Below are 18633 nucleotides of genomic sequence, written 5' to 3' on the forward strand. Positions count from 1 at the left end.
ATGGTGTTTGCATTAACATAACCTATCAGGCCACCCAAAATCAAATTCGATAAATAATGGAAAACACGTGACCAATGACTAAGCTGATGACAAAGGTAAATTTATACAATAAGCCAATTATAGCAAAGCGAGGAGTGACTAATAAGTAAACAGCTAAGCATGCTAAAATATGATTGGCTATTTCTAGTTGTCTGTACTAAATGACTATCGGTCTGAACATGCACAACAACACTGAATTACTGTTTAGGTTGGCATTGTTCGAATGAGTCTGTAGCGGCAACCATTCGGTTTGGTTAGGCTGCATAGATTTGAAGGTAAGATACTGTGTGGATTAATAACTCATGCACTTCTGTTCTGAACTGATGTATTTGTTAGAATTGTGTCTCTTCATTATTCCGATAACTGGCCTCGGGGATAAATTTAAGTCACCTTGTTAGGTAATGTGGCCCAGTTAGGTAAATCAAACCAGTGAATTATACTTCTGCACAGGTAGGTGATGAAGTCACAGATGATTGAGAAAGCCATTGCAACTGTATTGTCTGTTAATAACGACAGTAACAGAAAATATACTAGTTTGTACAATGGTTGTCGTTCATGCAATTCCGTCTCTACCCAGTTGTAGGCGGTATGCTTTTATTCCACATTTCTGGAAAGATTCTGCCAGAAAGGGGTGTCAGTCACACGTGATTCTTTTAAGAAAAAGACTACTCCATTGATGCTAGCATGATTGTTAGTCTTCGTGACATAACATATCCTAGATTTTTTATCTTAAAACAAGATAAACTATCAATACTATTTTCATTTCTGTCAGACTCCTAGGAAAGAGAAAATTATATTATTTCAGTCAGGGATTTTAAGTAACACATTGTAACTAATAACCTACCTTTATGTCCGGACTTTTCAAACAACCGATTGTTGTTGTCAAGGCCTAACATCGGCGTTGCTCAGTGACTCAACTGTATGTGCAAAGTATTTCGCAAATTCTCGTGACTTATTGCTTGTAAGCTACCCTTGTCTTCTAGATTCATAGGTCATGTTTGACATACTGTTCTAACGCCTTACCCTGCACTGTTTTAGCAGTCAGTCGCAACGTAGAACCTGGTAAGTATATACATCGGTTCAAGTTTCTATACCCAGTTAGCACAGAGATGAGATTGTCGGGTCAAGTATCAGAGTAGTAGATGCAGTAACAGTATCAGTGGTGTTAGTGAAGATTAGTCATCAAGGATGCAATTCGGCACGAAAACGCAAGTTGGTGAGATAAAATTTTTTTGAAGGATTCATAAGCTTAAAATTTGAGGAAAGGCAAAGAATAGATGTACCTGTGCCACTCCAAACAATTTAAAGCCGTGCCATCCAAAATTTAACCACTAGTCACGGAAATCACGCGAACCTCAACCAGTTAGTCTATACCTATTAACACGGCTCGCTCTAATGGTCTATGACTCTAATCATGCTCTATTACGAGCACGCATTTGCTTGCGCCTCACTGGACGCAAAAAAACTACACCTAGAAGACCCATTGGAATTTAACTGAGGGACGAGAAAGTCAAAAGTAAGCTCCAGTGTTATAAGTTCTCTTATTACGACCCAGCTATTCCTGTTGCTTAGTATTCTTGGATAGCAAATCAGAACATGGTTGAACAGGAAATACATTATATTCCGAATATCAAGGGGTAGATGAAGTAAGAAGCACAATAAGGAATACATTAGTATATCTATAGTTTTTACATGAGAAGATTCTAAAGTGTTCTCCAAGGATCGACTAGCGCTGATTAGATAAGAGTTAGCCAAACAGCACGCACCAACGCAATCGTGCATGGAACTTGCCCTAATCCAATCTATGTCCCGCTAACATCCGGGAACAATTGAGTTCACATCTAGGCAGTTCTGTAAACGAGGCTCACCCAGATGTCGCTTGGAAAGACAGCTGTGAAAACGACAGTAACATCTATTAGTAATTTAAACCAAAGGGTTACGAAAAGCAATGGATTTCTTCTAAGTCTATTGCACTGATGGATTCTCGTAAACTCATCCCATCAGGCTCTAAACACGATGAAGAGCGAAAGCAAATCAGATCTAAGTTAACCAAAAGTCTACGGAACGATCGTGAGCAATGGTGGGCAACGAAAGCAAAAGAAATGGAAAAGGCAGCGGCTGTAGGCAACACCAGACAGCTCTTCAGACTAAAAAAAGTAACCGGAATTAAGAAGTCAATTATAATCGAAACAATCTCGGAAAAAGACGAGACTCTTATCTGCTCTCAGCCCAGACGTTTAGAACGATGGGTGGAACACTTTAGAGAGCAGTTTATCTGGCCTTCAGCTACTCTACAGTTACCCACCATTCTCAGACGGTCTGAATAGTCCTCCGACCCCAGCTGAAGTTCAAAAGGCTATAACTAGTCTGAAATGAGGAAGAGCAGCTGGTCCAAATGGATTGGCTCCAGAGGTCTTTAAATATGGTGTTCCAATTTTAGCGATTAGGATGATTAATATTTTAGCTAAAATCTGGGAGTTGGACGTAATCCCATCTGACTGGTCACAGCCTCTGATTGTCCCAATATATAGGAAGAGGTCAAAATCATCCTGTGATAACCATATAAGGATTAGTCCGTCTATCAATGAAGGGACGAGTATACTGCGCAGCAGTTCGCTCTGTTCTACTTTATGGCTGTGAAACATGGCCATTAAGAGTAGAAGATAATCGTAAGTTACTAGCATTTGACCACAGATGTCTTGGAAATATTGCTCGCATCTGCTGGGATCACCGGGTAAGTAATAGTGAGGTTAGACACAGGGTATTAGGGAATGATGGTAAATCGGTTGATGAGGTGATGAATCTTCATCGACTGAGATGGTTAGGACACGTGTTACGTATACCTCAACACCGATTACCACGACGCGCTATGCTGACTAGTGTAGGGGATGGTTGGAAGAAAGCTAGGGGCGGCCAAACCAAAAGTGGCATCAGTGCTTGAAGTCACTAACTTCTAGTTTGAGCCATGTTGGTAGATGCAGACTACTTGGTTGGGGTCCGCGTGACTATCGTAACCAGCGGTTAGAGACTCTGTGTGACGACTCAGAATCGATCACAATGGCGTCGGTGTATACACTATTTGTCTTCCCTTAAATTATGAGATTAAAATTGCTTCATATCTATCTTTCTTTCTGTACTATATCCTTATATACAGCCTTTCTTTTATATAATACCACCATTGAAGTAACTACTATGAATTCGGTGTGCTAACGAGGTATGGCAACTTGGACCGATGCATAAATGTACCTGGTCCTACGTTGTCGCTGACTGACTGAATATGACTTCATTGTTTAATGACAGGTTTTATTTTGGCCGCCCTTAGTTTTCTTCCAACCTATTCCTACAAAGAACATCGTTGTAGGCGGTGGTTAGGCATGAGTAACACATGTCCTAATCGCTTCGGTTAATAAAGATTTACTACCTCACCAATCAATTTTTCGTCCTAACATACTATGCATCTAACCTTGATGGTCCTGAAATATACGAACAGTGCTTCTAAGATACCTATGATCAGACATTAGCAATCTACGAATGTCCTCAAGTTTCAAATGGGATGTTCACAGCTATGATATACAACAGAATGAACTGCTGTGCAACGTACTCATCGTTTACTTGGCAAACGGATGTCTGACTTATTTTTTTTATTTATTTAAACATAAATATTGGTACAAGGAAGCACCAGATAAATATGCGCCTCACAAATCTCATTCGATTTGTGTGAGGGCTGTGATACTGCCCAGACTGAAGCAGGTGGTTTTCTTAGGGGGCCACACCCAGAGCCTTTGACCTAGAAGTCTAGTCCACAAGGCAGTGGAGCATCGTTAGGAGATGCAGTCCCATGGTAGCCGGTGACCAACAATTGGTTCATACGCCATTCGTTCCATCAGGATACTGGAGCCCATGTGAACCATTGGTTTGGAATCAGGGTTTTCCAACTCCCCTAGGTGGACTTTTCGTGTCCACCAACCTGGTTAAAGCGCCGGACATTCGCTTTTCGTCCTCTCACTTTCGTAAACAACACTCCCGCCACGAGAAGGCAGTGAGTAGGACTTCCCTGTCAGAGGCTATATATTCGCGTGGCGATGTGAGAGCATTTCGAGAGGGAGAGCAGACTCTCCCCACTCTCGGCCGTATAAGGGCATTTGGGGGCTAAATGGAAATGTCTGACTTACGCCACAAGTGATGTTAGTTGACGTAAGCCAACTGGGATTTCTGAGTACATGTCGAGGTTTCTCAAGATACCAGCCCATCAGGACTTATGAGAATCTTAATTGAATCGGTTGATGTACTCAACTGCTTCACTCCCTATCATTTATTCAGGCGCTACTGCAGGTTAGTTTTAAAGTAATATATTTTGGAGACAGATGAAAAAATGTTAGTGGCGGCCAAAGCAAAACGTGAAATCAGCCCATAAAGTTATTAACTTCTGGCCTGAGCCATGCTGGTAGACGCAAACTACTTGGTTGGAGACTAGTTGACATGGCTCAGGATCGGTCACAATAACGTAGGTGTATACACTCTTTTTCATCCCTTAAACCATAAGATTGAAATTACTTTATATCTTTCTATGAACTAATTCTTTCTTCCTGTATCATATATTTGTGTGAATTTTTTTACTACCGTTTGAGTAACTACTTCTATAAATTCGGTGTTTATCTTATTGTGCTGTTGAAGTTTGGCATCTTGTATCGATGCATATATGTGGCTGGTCCTACGTTGTAGTGAAGTAATATTTTACATTTGGAGGGAGAAAATCTCATTTTAAACATGCTATTTCTAAACCAAGACAGGGAGAAATTGTTTAAAGTGGCAACTTACAAGTCAACAATGGACAAGTAAAAGCCATAACAACTCAGTTGAAGCAAATGTTTAAAAGACTGCCATTGTAGGGTTACATAGACTGAAACCACTTCTAGGTTTAAGCCCATATTTGTTTATATATTGCAAGACTCAGAATAATAACAAGGAAACCACTGATTTCTGATAAAATATAGCAATATAAAGACCACTTAAGTAACATTTTGGCTTACTAAGGGAGCATGAGGTAGGTGTTCATCCTGAGCTAACCTGATATTTGGAACATGTCGTGAAACCAACAGTCAATTTTGTCATGATCATGTTCAAAGTTGCAAACGGTGTCTCACTCATAGTTTAGCAATTTATAATATTCAAATTCTGCCCTTCAAGCTAGAAGACGATATAAGCTCTTTCATAACTTTTAGTTTACGGTCAAAATTTTATAGGATGTGATTTCTTTTGGGTAACACTATGCGGTCTTTTATTGTTTTCTTGACTTTTCAGGAATATAGGATTGATTTATAATCCTAGCAGTCAGTTATTTTAAAGGATAAAATAATGCTTTATTGAGTTCCTTTATCTTACCAGATGAGCCATTGTCCTGTAGAATATTCAAATCCTAATTCCCAGAATACTATATCTTATATTACCTCAGATTCTGTGATTAGTGTCTCATTCGCAGATTGTCAGTCGTCTAGTCCTTCATACCACTCTCTGTCATCAAGTACAGCCCTTCCTGGTGTTGGCTCTTTCTTAGATAAATCAAATCACCTTCCCCACTATTCTCCTAATAAATATTATGATACAGAACCTACTGCAATTCCGGGACACTCTTATGTTGAAAACACTGACGTTTTCGACAACAATCTTCCTTATCCAATAAAATCGGAGGCCATTCATGAAACAGTATCTGGGACGTTTATTACTCCAGATGCACACAACGAATCATGTTTTACATCTCCTTTACAACCTCTAAAATCATTAAACCCAAGTCTTCCTGTCCAATCTAGTGAATCTTTGTTAAGTGGTTTCACTCATCCACTTTCTATGGACCATACCGTTTTAGAAGACGGTGGATTAGATTTGGATCGAGTGTTTGTCGCTATTATTAATGATCGAAATTCTGAACATGATATCTTTAATGACAATGATGTTAATTGTGATAGTGAACGCTGCAAAAAACAGTTACTTAATAATAGTATTCAGTCATCCGTTAATCAAAGTATGCTGACAGATGATTCAGAGGACAAAAGTTTATTACAGTACTATTCTGTAATAGATTCTGAGAAGACAACTCAACATCAAACCCATCCAAGTAAGTTGTTTTTGTTGATTGACTCATTATAGGAAGAAAATATATTTTTCTTGTGCACTCATCTTAGAGCTTTTATCTTCCAAATATTTCCGTATACGATCATAGATTTTGTATAATAAGGGCTGTTCAATACAAAGGAGATTCAAGTATGAATATTTAGTAGATTTTAAGTTTGTAAATAAGTGACAACGCAATTACGTACTCCTGGATTGGTGGTTCGGTACTTAAATGTTTATCTTTACCAAGTCTCGTATTGTACCATGTTGTAGGTAATCACATGTATGACTTTAAATAATGTGAAAATGTATGGATGTAAATAATTGATCAGCCGATGTAGCGCTATATTTTGTAATATTGAATATGCTTCATTACTCTGTTTCCAAATATATGACTGAGTTTTTCGAATCAATACGCCAAGTTTATCGTTTTACAAACGCAATCATCTGTTTTCATTCGTGTGATGAGAACTTGGTAGTTAGTTGGAAATATACAGAATGTAAAAATCTCCTGTTGTTTATGTCGTGTTAACTATTGAACGGCTTTTAGTTGTATTTAAAATCCAAATACTAGTTTTAGTTTAGTTTATGTAACTAGGTGAGCAAGTAGTATTTCACTCACTGTATGACACGCAATGTATACAAGTCTATGGTACTACCCAACTGCTCAAACCGAAATTGATAAAGTCGATTGCAAAGCTGCAACCCGGTGGTTAAAAGCTTTAACTACTGAATTACTGATCACCCGTCAGCCTGTTCATATTCGAGATATTTTAGTTCATTATTTTCTTCGAAAGATGGTGGATAACTTTTCAAAACGCCTCATAATGTAAGGCTTATTTTATTTCGCTAGCACTACTATAGATTTGTTGTTGAGAAGCTACTAAGGATATCTCCTGGCAGTGGGACTATGATAAATGTCTTGGCAACTTTCAGTTGTTGGAATTGAAACTTGATTTCAACCACTAATGCAGAAAATGTGGTGTAAGCCTGCTACCTCAACCAAGCGGAATGTTGATTTCACGTGTATATTGAATTTTTATCAGACATAAGAACTTGTGGTTCTAGACAATGGAGAATAAGTTAATAGATTTTAGCAAAGGTTTGTCGTATGCAGTACAGTCCACTGTAATAATCAGTCTGATTAACAAGGCAAGATTTGTTGTGACATTGACAAAATTCTACTACATGACGTATCTGATGGTTGGACGTTTTCGAATCATAACAGGTTCGCATTACTGGATCAACCTTATGGGATAAGTTTTTTCCGAAAAAATACTACGATTTTAAGTATTTTATCAATGTTTTTGAAGAGAAGGAAGTGCAACAACTAGGGTTAAAATATTCTCACAAGACGTGCAACTATAGATCTCCTACCCGAAGTTTTTTGCTGGTGATGTTCAGAAGAACGAAGGACCACTAAGGTCCACATCAAACTTGCTCACTGAAGTCTAAAGTGAATCCAGATATCTATGTATGATAGAGGTCAACTTTTAAACATCGGTATTGATTATCTAAGTGATTCTTAGCACATCTGACTACTATTGAAGTCATAGTCGGAAACGTTTGGTTTTCCATATTTAATTATCTGAGTTAACTAAACATCTTCACAGGAAAGTAATATTTGAGTTCTTGGTAGCTGGTTATCTTGTTCTTTTATTGACCCGTAGCTTATCAGTTCAAGCATTCGAGTTTTGGCAGGTAGTTGGTATCACTAATTTTCACACAGGTTTTGCCTATAACCCACTATGCGAATATTTACGAGGTTGACTAGTTAGTTCCCATTTACATCTCCTTACAGAAACATCCCCCATTTCAGAAGTTGAACAAACACACAAATCATCTGGATCATCTGAAGTTTCAACCCGAATGTGCGTAGTTTGTGGTGACAAAGCTTCAGGATTCCATTACGGTGTCTCTACATGCGAGGGTTGTAAGGTATGCTAACTACTATGTTTATTTTTCAATGCATTGAATACTCGAGTTTCATTTGATTATAAAAGCATCCAGTATTAGATTTACTTGAATAGCGCACCCGAAGATAGTCGAATTCGAACTATTCTCATAATTTCTCGAAGTGATTAATGTTGAGGATATATCATACTCATATCTTCTGCAACAAGTATTAATTAGTTTCAATTACAGCATACTTTCAAAAAATAAAACCGTTCATAGTGGTAGGCACGTAGCATAAACAAATAGTTAAATAATTAGTTTCATATGGTTGGACGAATTCTAATCACAGCCAATAAAAGTAAGAGAATCGTGTGCTGATTTGTCATTCATGAATGACGTAAAATAAATCTAGTACCCTTTATCGTGTTTCGGATCATACTGATATAAATAGATGTGAATACAAGGCTCCATAGCTGATAAACAAATTTGCCTAAATATGTATATAGTGACAGACAACTGACAAGTTATACAAAAATTCTTCTGTCTTTTGATCTCGTTGAGTATATTTTTGCCAGTGCAGTGTGATTGAAAGAGATAAGTCGTTAATAATATCCCATTTATCTACGGACTTGTCTCAAAGGGACTGTTTCATGTATTCTACACTTTTCTTCTGGGTACAGATGCTTAGATATCACATCACAAGCTTATCTTACGGATTGTCTTAAAGTTCTCCTTCACTACGTAAATATGCTTTGATGAAAACTAACTTATTTTGCTGTCAGTCCGATGTTGTATAAATAAACTAATAATCAGATGGGTGATTTCTTCTCACTAGCGTTCTTTACCAAGGTTCTTATTTACGGGATGGGTTTGTTAACCCCATAATAAATCCTTCCCTTTTACCTGGGATTGTGTTCGGTATTAATCCTGAAAGGGCTCCAGGTAGAGTTACTCAGATAACGGTGTTTATTCCGTTTTCAGTCTAATGTAAATTACGGCTTCTATTACATAATTTAAAATGAATTCTGGGTGATAATAGGGCTATATTCAATGACGTCACTCAAGGATGTAGTACTGAGAAAGTATGGCAAATCGGTTGGTAGAATTGTGGATCTTCATCAAATAAAATAATAATGCTTGTTGTAAATGTTGGATAGAAGAAAGTTAAGGGCGCCCAAACCCATGACTTGCTATCAGTTCATGAATTTATCGATTGTTAAACTGGGCCATCATGGTAGATTCATATTGTCCCGTCGGAATCCCCATTATTATCGTAACCATTGGTTGCAGACTGTTGTATCCCGAAGAGAATTATGAATGGTGACTTTTGAGAATCATTTATGGACCAATATTATGCATATATTTTTTATCGTATAATTGCTAAATAACAACTCTTCATATTCCCCTTATCATGAGCTTTATTTTGAACTATAAACTATTATTATACGATTTACCATTCATGAATTACACCCAGTCTACTAATTACTGTTCCCCCTATTCACATCCACATTTGGCTAAATCTTGTGCATATGTTATTTTCTATTTTATGGTACGATGTGGTCAGTTTGATTGGTATATAAACTCAATATGTTTAAAATATAATGATTCATACCGCAGAGGCTGTTACAAGTACTCTAGACTGCTGATATGGTTTTCGTCTATCACTGTCCCAATCGATAATTCGCTGCTCTCTGATTGGCGGTCTTATCACGTCATAGGTTAACAAGGCATCCACTCGGCCACAAGTTATAACAGGGACGTTAGATGAAATGGTTCACAATCAATAGCAATGATTCTAGATTCATATCTGAGCTTCATAATTCTTTTACATATTCTGTCCCGTGAATTCTTTTCTGGAATCCCGTTATCTCCCTAATTTTTTTAGTGTCACTGATACTACTATATTCGTTTTCATCTTCTTAATTCTATCATAGTGTGTTGATGTGATGTATCAGCTTGGACCAATGTATATATGTGTTGTATGTGTATTAGGTCGTCGTTAACTGACTGAGTAATACCTTGTACTTGCAAAAATTGTACCTGTTATGCATGATCCGACGCCAAATTTCCTTTTCATTTGGACTAACAATCAACACTGATCGAGGAAATTTGGTTACAAAAGTAACGGTTCACTTCAATTCAGATAATGATGAGGTTTCACTTATAAATTTATAAATACATTTGACACATTTAGGTTTCTATAAGCTATTATTAAAAAAATGTAGTAAAACAGTAATTCATTGGGAATCAAACGTTTACAAACGACTGATCATAGAGTAGTGACCAATGCTATGTTAATCGAGTCCTTAATTCTGATGGAATTCTATCGATCAGGTTTTTATGTAGCCACTGGTCTAAGTGACTCGATCGATGGAATTCGATTGGCACTGAGAGACTTGACAAATATAACATTGCTCCCTGCTCAGTGATTAATCAATTGTTAATGCATCCTAGTCCTACCCGACATCATTCACAGACTGAATAGCTCAATGGTAATGTCTCTGACTGTAAAGTTGGTTGACATGGAATCGAATCCTTCAGGAACCATCATTTTCTTCAAGATTACGGATAAACTTTACTGACGAATTCCAAATAGCATGAAAACTAGGTCCAGGGTTTCCTGTCAACTGCCTTCAACGGCTTGATGAATTAAAAACATCCCTAAAACCTTTCCAAACATTATTTTTGGCATTATTACAAACTGTTTGGATGGTTTAAAAATGGGATCTTTCCTAACATATTTTTCGTGTTTTAATCCACTTTTTAATCTAAGGTTATGTGAATAAATTTGTGATTGTTTTTAGTAAATATGGTACTTTTATAACCTATTTACGAAACACCATTAAAACGTTTATTCAGGGTTTCTTCCGGCGTGCTATACAACGTGACCAATCATATACTTGTGCTAAAAATGGTACATGCGAGATAAATAAAACGCTTCGTAATAAATGTCAACAATGTCGACTCCTCAAGTGTATTGCTGTGGGAATGTCGAGAGACGGTAAGCTCGTTTATTTATCGTTATTTGTTCATCTACATTATTTTATGCTTTCTTTTACCGTTTTTTCATTCAATGTATTTTTTATTGTTGTTTTCTTGCATCTGTTTCGTTCGATTCTACAAATCTGAACTACACTCGATAAAATTAACTGATCATCTTTCAGAATAGTTTAATTTGATGTAAAGTCCTCTGTAGGATGAGTTGGGTTGGTCACCCTATAAAAGGTTGCCAATTCCTCTAAGTGGCATACGAACACTTGCCAATTAGAGAATATCAACAAATCCTAAAATATTCATATATCATTTTGAGATTCAAACTTGTTATACCATGTCTTTTGTTATTGATCTAGTTGTCGAGAGACTAATTTCTTACGAATTCGTATTATTTCTGTCGTCTGACAACCGATTCACTCACTTTTTAAAATACTGTTTAGTTGGATAAACTGTGTTATACTAAATTTTATTTTTCAAATTGATAAATTTTATTAGTTTGACTCCATTTATTTATTTTTGACATTTTGGTTAATCTAGATTCACTAATAAAATGTTTCGGCGAAGGCATATTTTACAGCATGTAAGAAAATCAACCATTATGTATAAATAGGGTATACGTTATTAAGTTTTGGAATTTGGTTATAAGATTTTAAAATATTGTGCTCGACCTGTACCTTAGTACTCGTAAATTTGGTTCTGAATGAGGTGGAATTTTCGAAGATTCTCAGTTTTCAATGGATTGATACCAATATGTTAAAGTCAATCGAGAATAACCTATGATTTAAAACACTAATATTATTAGTTAAGTGTATTCTGAGTGGATAAGCATCGCAACACATTCATCTGAGAATATTTTATTGTTAAATCCTATAAGACTTACGATTGCATTTTGTCTAAGGACTTTCAAGCTCCTGACTGACTTTTCTTATCTTATTCTAATTGTATCCCAGTCTTCATTTGTATCAGTCAGACCAAAAGTGGTATCACTCTATGAAGTTATAGACCGTTGATATAAGTCATGTTTGGAGGTCCATACTTCGCGTACGGACTCCGCAAAATAGAGTCACATTGTGTTTAGGTGGAAATTTAAAACCGGTTGCAATTAAACGACCATTTTCATATTTTTATCTTCCTCTAAATTTTTAGGACTAATCTTAACCACTTCCAGATTTTATTGACTCTTTTTAAACTTTATTTTCCATTACTGTCAGTCATATTATTTCAATTCCTTTAATATTCGCTTTGTTGCAGATTTTATGAGTAACGGAATTCTCATTATCTAACTGTATATTTTCTCAATTATTTGCTTTTCCTTGTAAAGAATAAATTCTGTGTTGTTCAATAGATTAATATTATCATTTATGTATGATAGAGAAACACGTGCTTATATTGCCATTTCCATTTAGATTTGATTATTATCGTAATCACTAATCTGTCTTTCTATCCACTTTTAGATTTTCCGATTTAATTTTCCTAATCCCCATTATTGTGTAGTATCATTAATGGATGACTAATATATATATATAATTCTAGTCAGCGTTTTTTTAGCAAGGTTGTTTTCTACGGGATGACCCCGCGCCCAACCCTCCTTTACCCGGGCTTGGGACCGGCAATAGCCCTAGGAGAACCACAGGCGGTATTATATATATATATACATATAACTTGATACCATTTCAAACTTTAAAATGAGATAATTGTGAAATAAATATTTATGCAAATGTAAATCGTATTCTTGAATTTAAAGGGAAATATGATTGTATGCTTTGAACTAATAGTGATTAGTGTAAATTATATTTTCTATGAGAATGAAAAATGCTCAATTATCATAGAATATATCCATATGTATTCATCAAATGAGGTTTAATTCGTTGCCTTGTTTATTACTGAACAGAAAACTATTAAAATTTATGACTCATCTTTTGAATTATTATAAATGGTTTGATTTTTATGTGCCTATTTCTTTAAACTAGGGGTTTGTCATTCAGTATTTCTAATATAAAAAAAACTATTTTAGCATAATCTTAGTAATTATGATTGAATAGCTCTCAGTACTTCATTCGATTATCTAATTTGAGCTTCTTCAAGAAATTATCGGAATAATAAAAATACTTGATTTTGATCGTTGGAAATTTTAAAAATTGTATAAATGAAGCTTACTGTTTGCGCGTTACTTAGTTTGTTCGTTCAAGTTTAGGAGAAAATTCGCATAGATATGTTGTTTCTTTAAGAAAGTTCAGTGTTTTGAATGTACATTTTGCTGTACCTAACATCTCAGATATGTTCTCCTACAAGAAAAGTAATGAAATCTTGGTGTGTGGATTATTTTCAATATGTGATGACATGCTGTCTACTTAAATCGCACTTAATTTGTTCGTGGTTGAATTGTGAAGTACTTTAAGACTGATAGAAACCGGGATATTCACTCAATGCCGATGACTAGTATTTAGAAATAGTCAAGAACTTTGTGTTTTTTAGTAGTTATGTTAATCCTTATGGCAAAAACCTTAGGTGACTGAATATTTGAGTCAATTTTTGACATGATATTACGTTAGTTTGGCCATAAAGTATTTTGTGCATAACACTGTAGTGCTCTATACTTTTGAAGCACGATCTCTCCAAGTTAAAGATATCCAAAAATGCTCAATTTGTACGCTGTTGTCGAAGACAGATTTCCCACGGTTAATGACAATACTGTGTGTGAAATGCCAATGTTAATTAACTTGTTTCTAGACATATGTCATTTTAAAATACCTGCTTCAGCAACTTGAACATGTACTGTGTTAATCTAGCAGTTTCCATAGTGAGCATTGATTAGTGACATTGAAACTAAGTGGTAAATGTGAACAAGTAGGAAGTTTATAATATGCCGCCTTGATGACAATTTGTGTGATTTTAGCCATTACTCTTTGTTAATCTGTGAAATTTTTCTATCTACATCAGATGCTTAATAAACCAGAAGCTTCGTATTCATTAAAACTGTTCAGAAAGTCCCAGGGTGATTAAGCTGTAGCATGCCTTATACTCATGAAATCGTTAACATTATTGTAGTTTTGTCGAAAAGAAACACTCGTAGTCATGGAACAATCAACGTGACATGTAATAAATATATTAGGTACCCTCAAGCTATTTAGTAAACTTTATCTATACAAAGTATAATTAAGTCAGAATTTCGTTTTCTACATATTTAACTTTCTTAAGTATAGTTAACCGTTTTTGTCAGTTTTCATTCTTTGTTCTAGCTTAGTTCTTATCATTTTTAGTACGTAGAAACAAATATTTTCTATTGATCAACAGTATTTCCATCATTTTTACTTACAGCTGTTCGTAAAAGACGTCAAGGCAAAAAACGGGAACAGTCTTCTTGTGAATCAGTTACCTTGCCTAGTTCAGATTCCTCAAACAAATATGAAGGATCAGCATACTCATCATGTTCTGCAGATGTAGTTTTGACTCCATCTAAAGCACATCTAAATGAAACTACACCTGATCCTCATGAAATGCCAATAAAATCAATTAATTTTCAACCATCATCTTCAATACCATCTTCTACTAATATTTCTTTAACCTTATGTAATAATAATAATAATAGCAATAATAGTAACAATTTGACTAAAGAAGATCAACAAACTCTAGACAAATTTGATCGTTTTTTAAACTATTGTAAAGATCAAGCGATCAAATATCAGGCAAATAATTGGAATATTTCTAAATCTGATTACTACCACTTATCAGGATCTTTATCAAGACATTTATCTCCCATAAAGGTATTTTTAATGGGTGATTTTTTTAAAAACCTTATCTTAAATACTTTCGTAATGATAGATTACCAACGAATGATGACAAAATAAAAGTAATGAGCACGACGTTAAGTGGATAACCAATGAATCTTGGATGACTTACTTGATTATCAAACGTATTTATAATAGTTTACAAATTACTAATTGGAATAGATTTGTCTTGTTACTACCCCATATATTCATATTTCATTTCCATTGTGGTTATTCGTTCTTATAAGAAAAATAGCCCTATTCATAGTTTTAGATTTCATCACATAATTTGAACATACAGATCACAAGTGATAAATTCATTTGTAAATTAATTTAGACCTTTGTAGTTTTAGTTATCTTTACTGCGAGTACTCTACCAATATCTGTCCTACCACCAGTTTCTATAACTATATGGGTATAATGTGTCTGAAGCATTCAATATCAGACTATGGACAAACATGTAAACACGATAGAATAAATATTCAGATATGTATTTTTCTCAGTTGGTGTACTAAATATCATAATGGTGAAGATAAATTAAGACAAAAGGTAAAAAGACAAACAGTCGAACTTCTAAAGTTAACGATATTTAAAATTGGAACAATGATATATTGTTAAGAAAACAACTATGAAAGGAATAGAATAATACAAAACCTATGTGAAGAAGAATATAATAAATGAATCCATCCAAGTCACTACGACCAAATTCAAGCCATATTTTCTAAAATTTCCAAACAATAGAATATGATTATCTCATAAATCCTAACCATGAACAATAGTAGCAGTAATATAAATAAATAGTTAAGGTCTGTGCTTCAGTTTGGGCACCTGGGCAGTATCACAGCCCTCACACAAATCAAATGAGATGTGTGCGACGCATATATATTTGGTGCCCCCGTGTACCAATATTTATGTGTTTAAATAAATAAATAACCTGCGAAAAACGGATGTTACATGATTTATTTATTATTGAGTATGTTTAATCATGATTTATCTGCTTGAACTTCTGTTTAATTTCTGTTCGTGCATCTCATTCACAAGGAATTTAACAATTTTTCTAATTTGTATATCTATTATTCGTATCAATACAATGAGATAAATTCATAATAATGTTGAATATTATTGATACATATTAATTAGATAGTATCTTTCCTTGCCACAACATCTGCGCTATGTGTGATTGGACATAATTCATAGTTCCAACATTTCGCATTCTTATGTAGTATGTATCATTTATATCTATGATTATTGTGTGAACAGCTTTTTTTTGTTTCTATGTAAAATAATTTTATTATTATAAGCATTTTAATACCCTTATTCTTGTTTTGTTTTTTTAAAGCATACTCCCCATGAATTGGGTGAATCATTAAAACTTCTTACAGTAGATGAAATATTTTGTCCTGCTCAACTTAAATTTACACATGAATTCGCCTGTCATTTAGAACAGTTCATACGACTTTCTCAGCATGATCAAGCTATCCTATTAAGAGATTGTTTGCCTGAACTTGCTGTAAGCATGTTTTTTATTTATGTTATTTTCATGGATAACTCTTTTCTAATTCATAATTTCAATTCTTTTCATCTTTACTCAATTAAAATACTTTAAATATAGTTAGTAAATTTACATTCATTGACTGATCATAACAAATAATTGTTGAATAAAGTATTTCTGCCCCCAAATGCCCTGGTACGGTCGAGAGTGAGGAGAGTCCGCTCTCCCTCTCTAAATGCTCTCACATGGTCACGTGTATACAGCCACTGCCAGGGAAGTCCTACTCACTGCCTTGTCGTGGCGGGGGTGTTGTTTACAAAATTGAAAGGACGAAAAGCGAATGTTTGGAGCTTTAACCGTGTTGGTGGACACTGTGAGTCCACCCAGGGGAGTTGGAAAACCCTGATTCCAAACCAATGGTGCACATGGGCTCCAGTATCTTGATGGAACAAATGGCGTATGAATCCATTGTTGTTCATCGGCTACCATTGGACTGCATCTCCTCACGATGCTCCACTGCCTTGTGGATCAGACCTTTAGGTCAAAGGCTCGGAGTGTGGCCCCCTGAGAAAACCACCTGCTTCAGTTCGGGCACCTGGGCAATATCCCAGCCCTCACACAAATCTCATTTGATTTGTGTGGCGCATATGTATCTAGTGCGCCTTTGTACCAATATTTATGTGTTTAAATAAAATAAAATAAACTAACAAAGTAACATGAATATGCTTAAGAAGCACTTAAATTATTCATAATGGTAAGTATTTATTCCTTTGAGGTATTGCTATCCCAGTAATGTTGGTTAAAAAGCGGTAAAATAAAAACAAAATCCTAATCTTGGGGTCAATAAGGTAATTAATTCCTTTCATAGCTTCAATTTTCTTAATTTACGAAATAAATAATTTAAATCTAGTGTTTGGAATTCCTTTCTAGTTGTTTGCGATGATCTGGAATTTATGAGAGCCTTTTAAAGTCTAAATTTTTCAAAATCCGATATTTTTTCCTAGTAGATTTCTCAGTTAACTTAATGTGTGCCGTCTGACTGATCAAAATGGAGAGAGCGACTTCGAGGTCATTCCGGGAAGGATTTAGGATTACCTTTCCATCATGAACTGACATCAGCTATGATACAAATTTTGTAATATTCATACTTTAGTTCTTAGTCTAAGCATATTAGCTCATTAATTTGTTTGTGTTGTTTCCTGTTAGGCTAGAATTGTTAGGATCACCAATGCATTGGATAGTTTACCAACATTCAGGTTTATTTTACTTTTATCTTGATTTTGGTATTTTTCACTTGTTAGATATTAATGTTGTGTCGCGAAAATCGGAACAAGACTCATATGAACTCTTCATCTACATCAATAAATTATCAGTTGAATTGTTTATTTAGTCCATGGTTTCCGAATGCAGTAGTTACAGATTCCTCTTTGGATTGTCTACATATGACTTGTGATAGTATAACTGCTCAAAGTATTTTTCAATTTGCTTCAAGACTTCAACGATTGCATTTGACAAACATGGAATTTGGACCACTTATTGGTGTGATACTTTTTACTCCAGGTAATCGGCTGCTATATTAAGTATATTATATATATAATATTTCATGTCAAGGACACATCTGTTTACAAATAGTTGAAGATTATAAATATTAATGAGTATATATATATATATAGGGGTACGATTAAAGAAGCTGTTTTTACATGATTTGCAAAAGGGGATTTTCACATGTTTAATGGCCAGTGTTTTATTCTTGATCTATATTTTAACTTAAAATTGTAGTTTTATAACAATAGTGTGTCGATACAATCCATGAAACAGAACGTATTTTCGTCCTTTCATGTTGTCTATGTTCAAGTCAGTCAGCTACAATGTAGATCCAGATGTTTGTGTGCATCTCTTCAAGTTACCATACCCCATTAGCAAAGCGAGATGTTGTTGGAGCAAATCCCAGAGTAGTAGAGGTAGTAATAGCATCAGTGCTAATTGTGAAGATTAGGCATCAAAGATACGATTCGGGAAGAAAATATAAATTACTGGAAGTATAAAAATTTCTAGAGGATTCAGAAGCTTAGGATCTGAGCGAAGATCAAGAATTACGTAAATGAATGTTTTTTTTACTGTCGTAAAAAGGTGCATATGTTTATGGCTCTAAATTGTTCTTCAGGAAATGTCTTCTTACTAAAATTTAGTATTATGGGACACTTATGTTTATAGTTTCCATATACAATAATGTATTGTGAAATAGATGGATGTTCCGTCACTGAATGTGTATCCCAATTAAAAAGGATTTACGTAATAATCTAAAGTGTAATAAAAAATAAGGTGGAAATACTTCAT

General features: G+C 35.0%; 1 protein-coding gene across 1 annotated transcript; it reads left to right on the top strand.

The window, feature by feature from the left end:
* Window positions 1–5424: 5424 nt before the first annotated feature.
* On the top strand, window positions 5425–17948 carry Smp_144170 (RAR-like nuclear receptor; the record flags this gene model as incomplete). The annotated part of the gene is made up of 7 exons (XM_018795082.1): window positions 5425–6151; window positions 7949–8085; window positions 10903–11044; window positions 14356–14801; window positions 16144–16314; window positions 17598–17856; window positions 17908–17948. The coding sequence occupies 7 exons, from the start codon at window positions 5425–5427 to the stop codon at window positions 17946–17948; spliced, it is 1923 nt and encodes a 640-aa protein (XP_018649430.1).
* Between the last annotated feature and the right edge of the window lie 685 nt (window positions 17949–18633).

The sequence above is a fragment of the Schistosoma mansoni genome, chromosome 1 (genome assembly GCF_000237925.1).
Source record: "Schistosoma mansoni strain Puerto Rico chromosome 1, complete genome".
NCBI classification, from domain to species: Eukaryota; Metazoa; Platyhelminthes; class Trematoda; order Strigeidida; family Schistosomatidae; genus Schistosoma; species Schistosoma mansoni.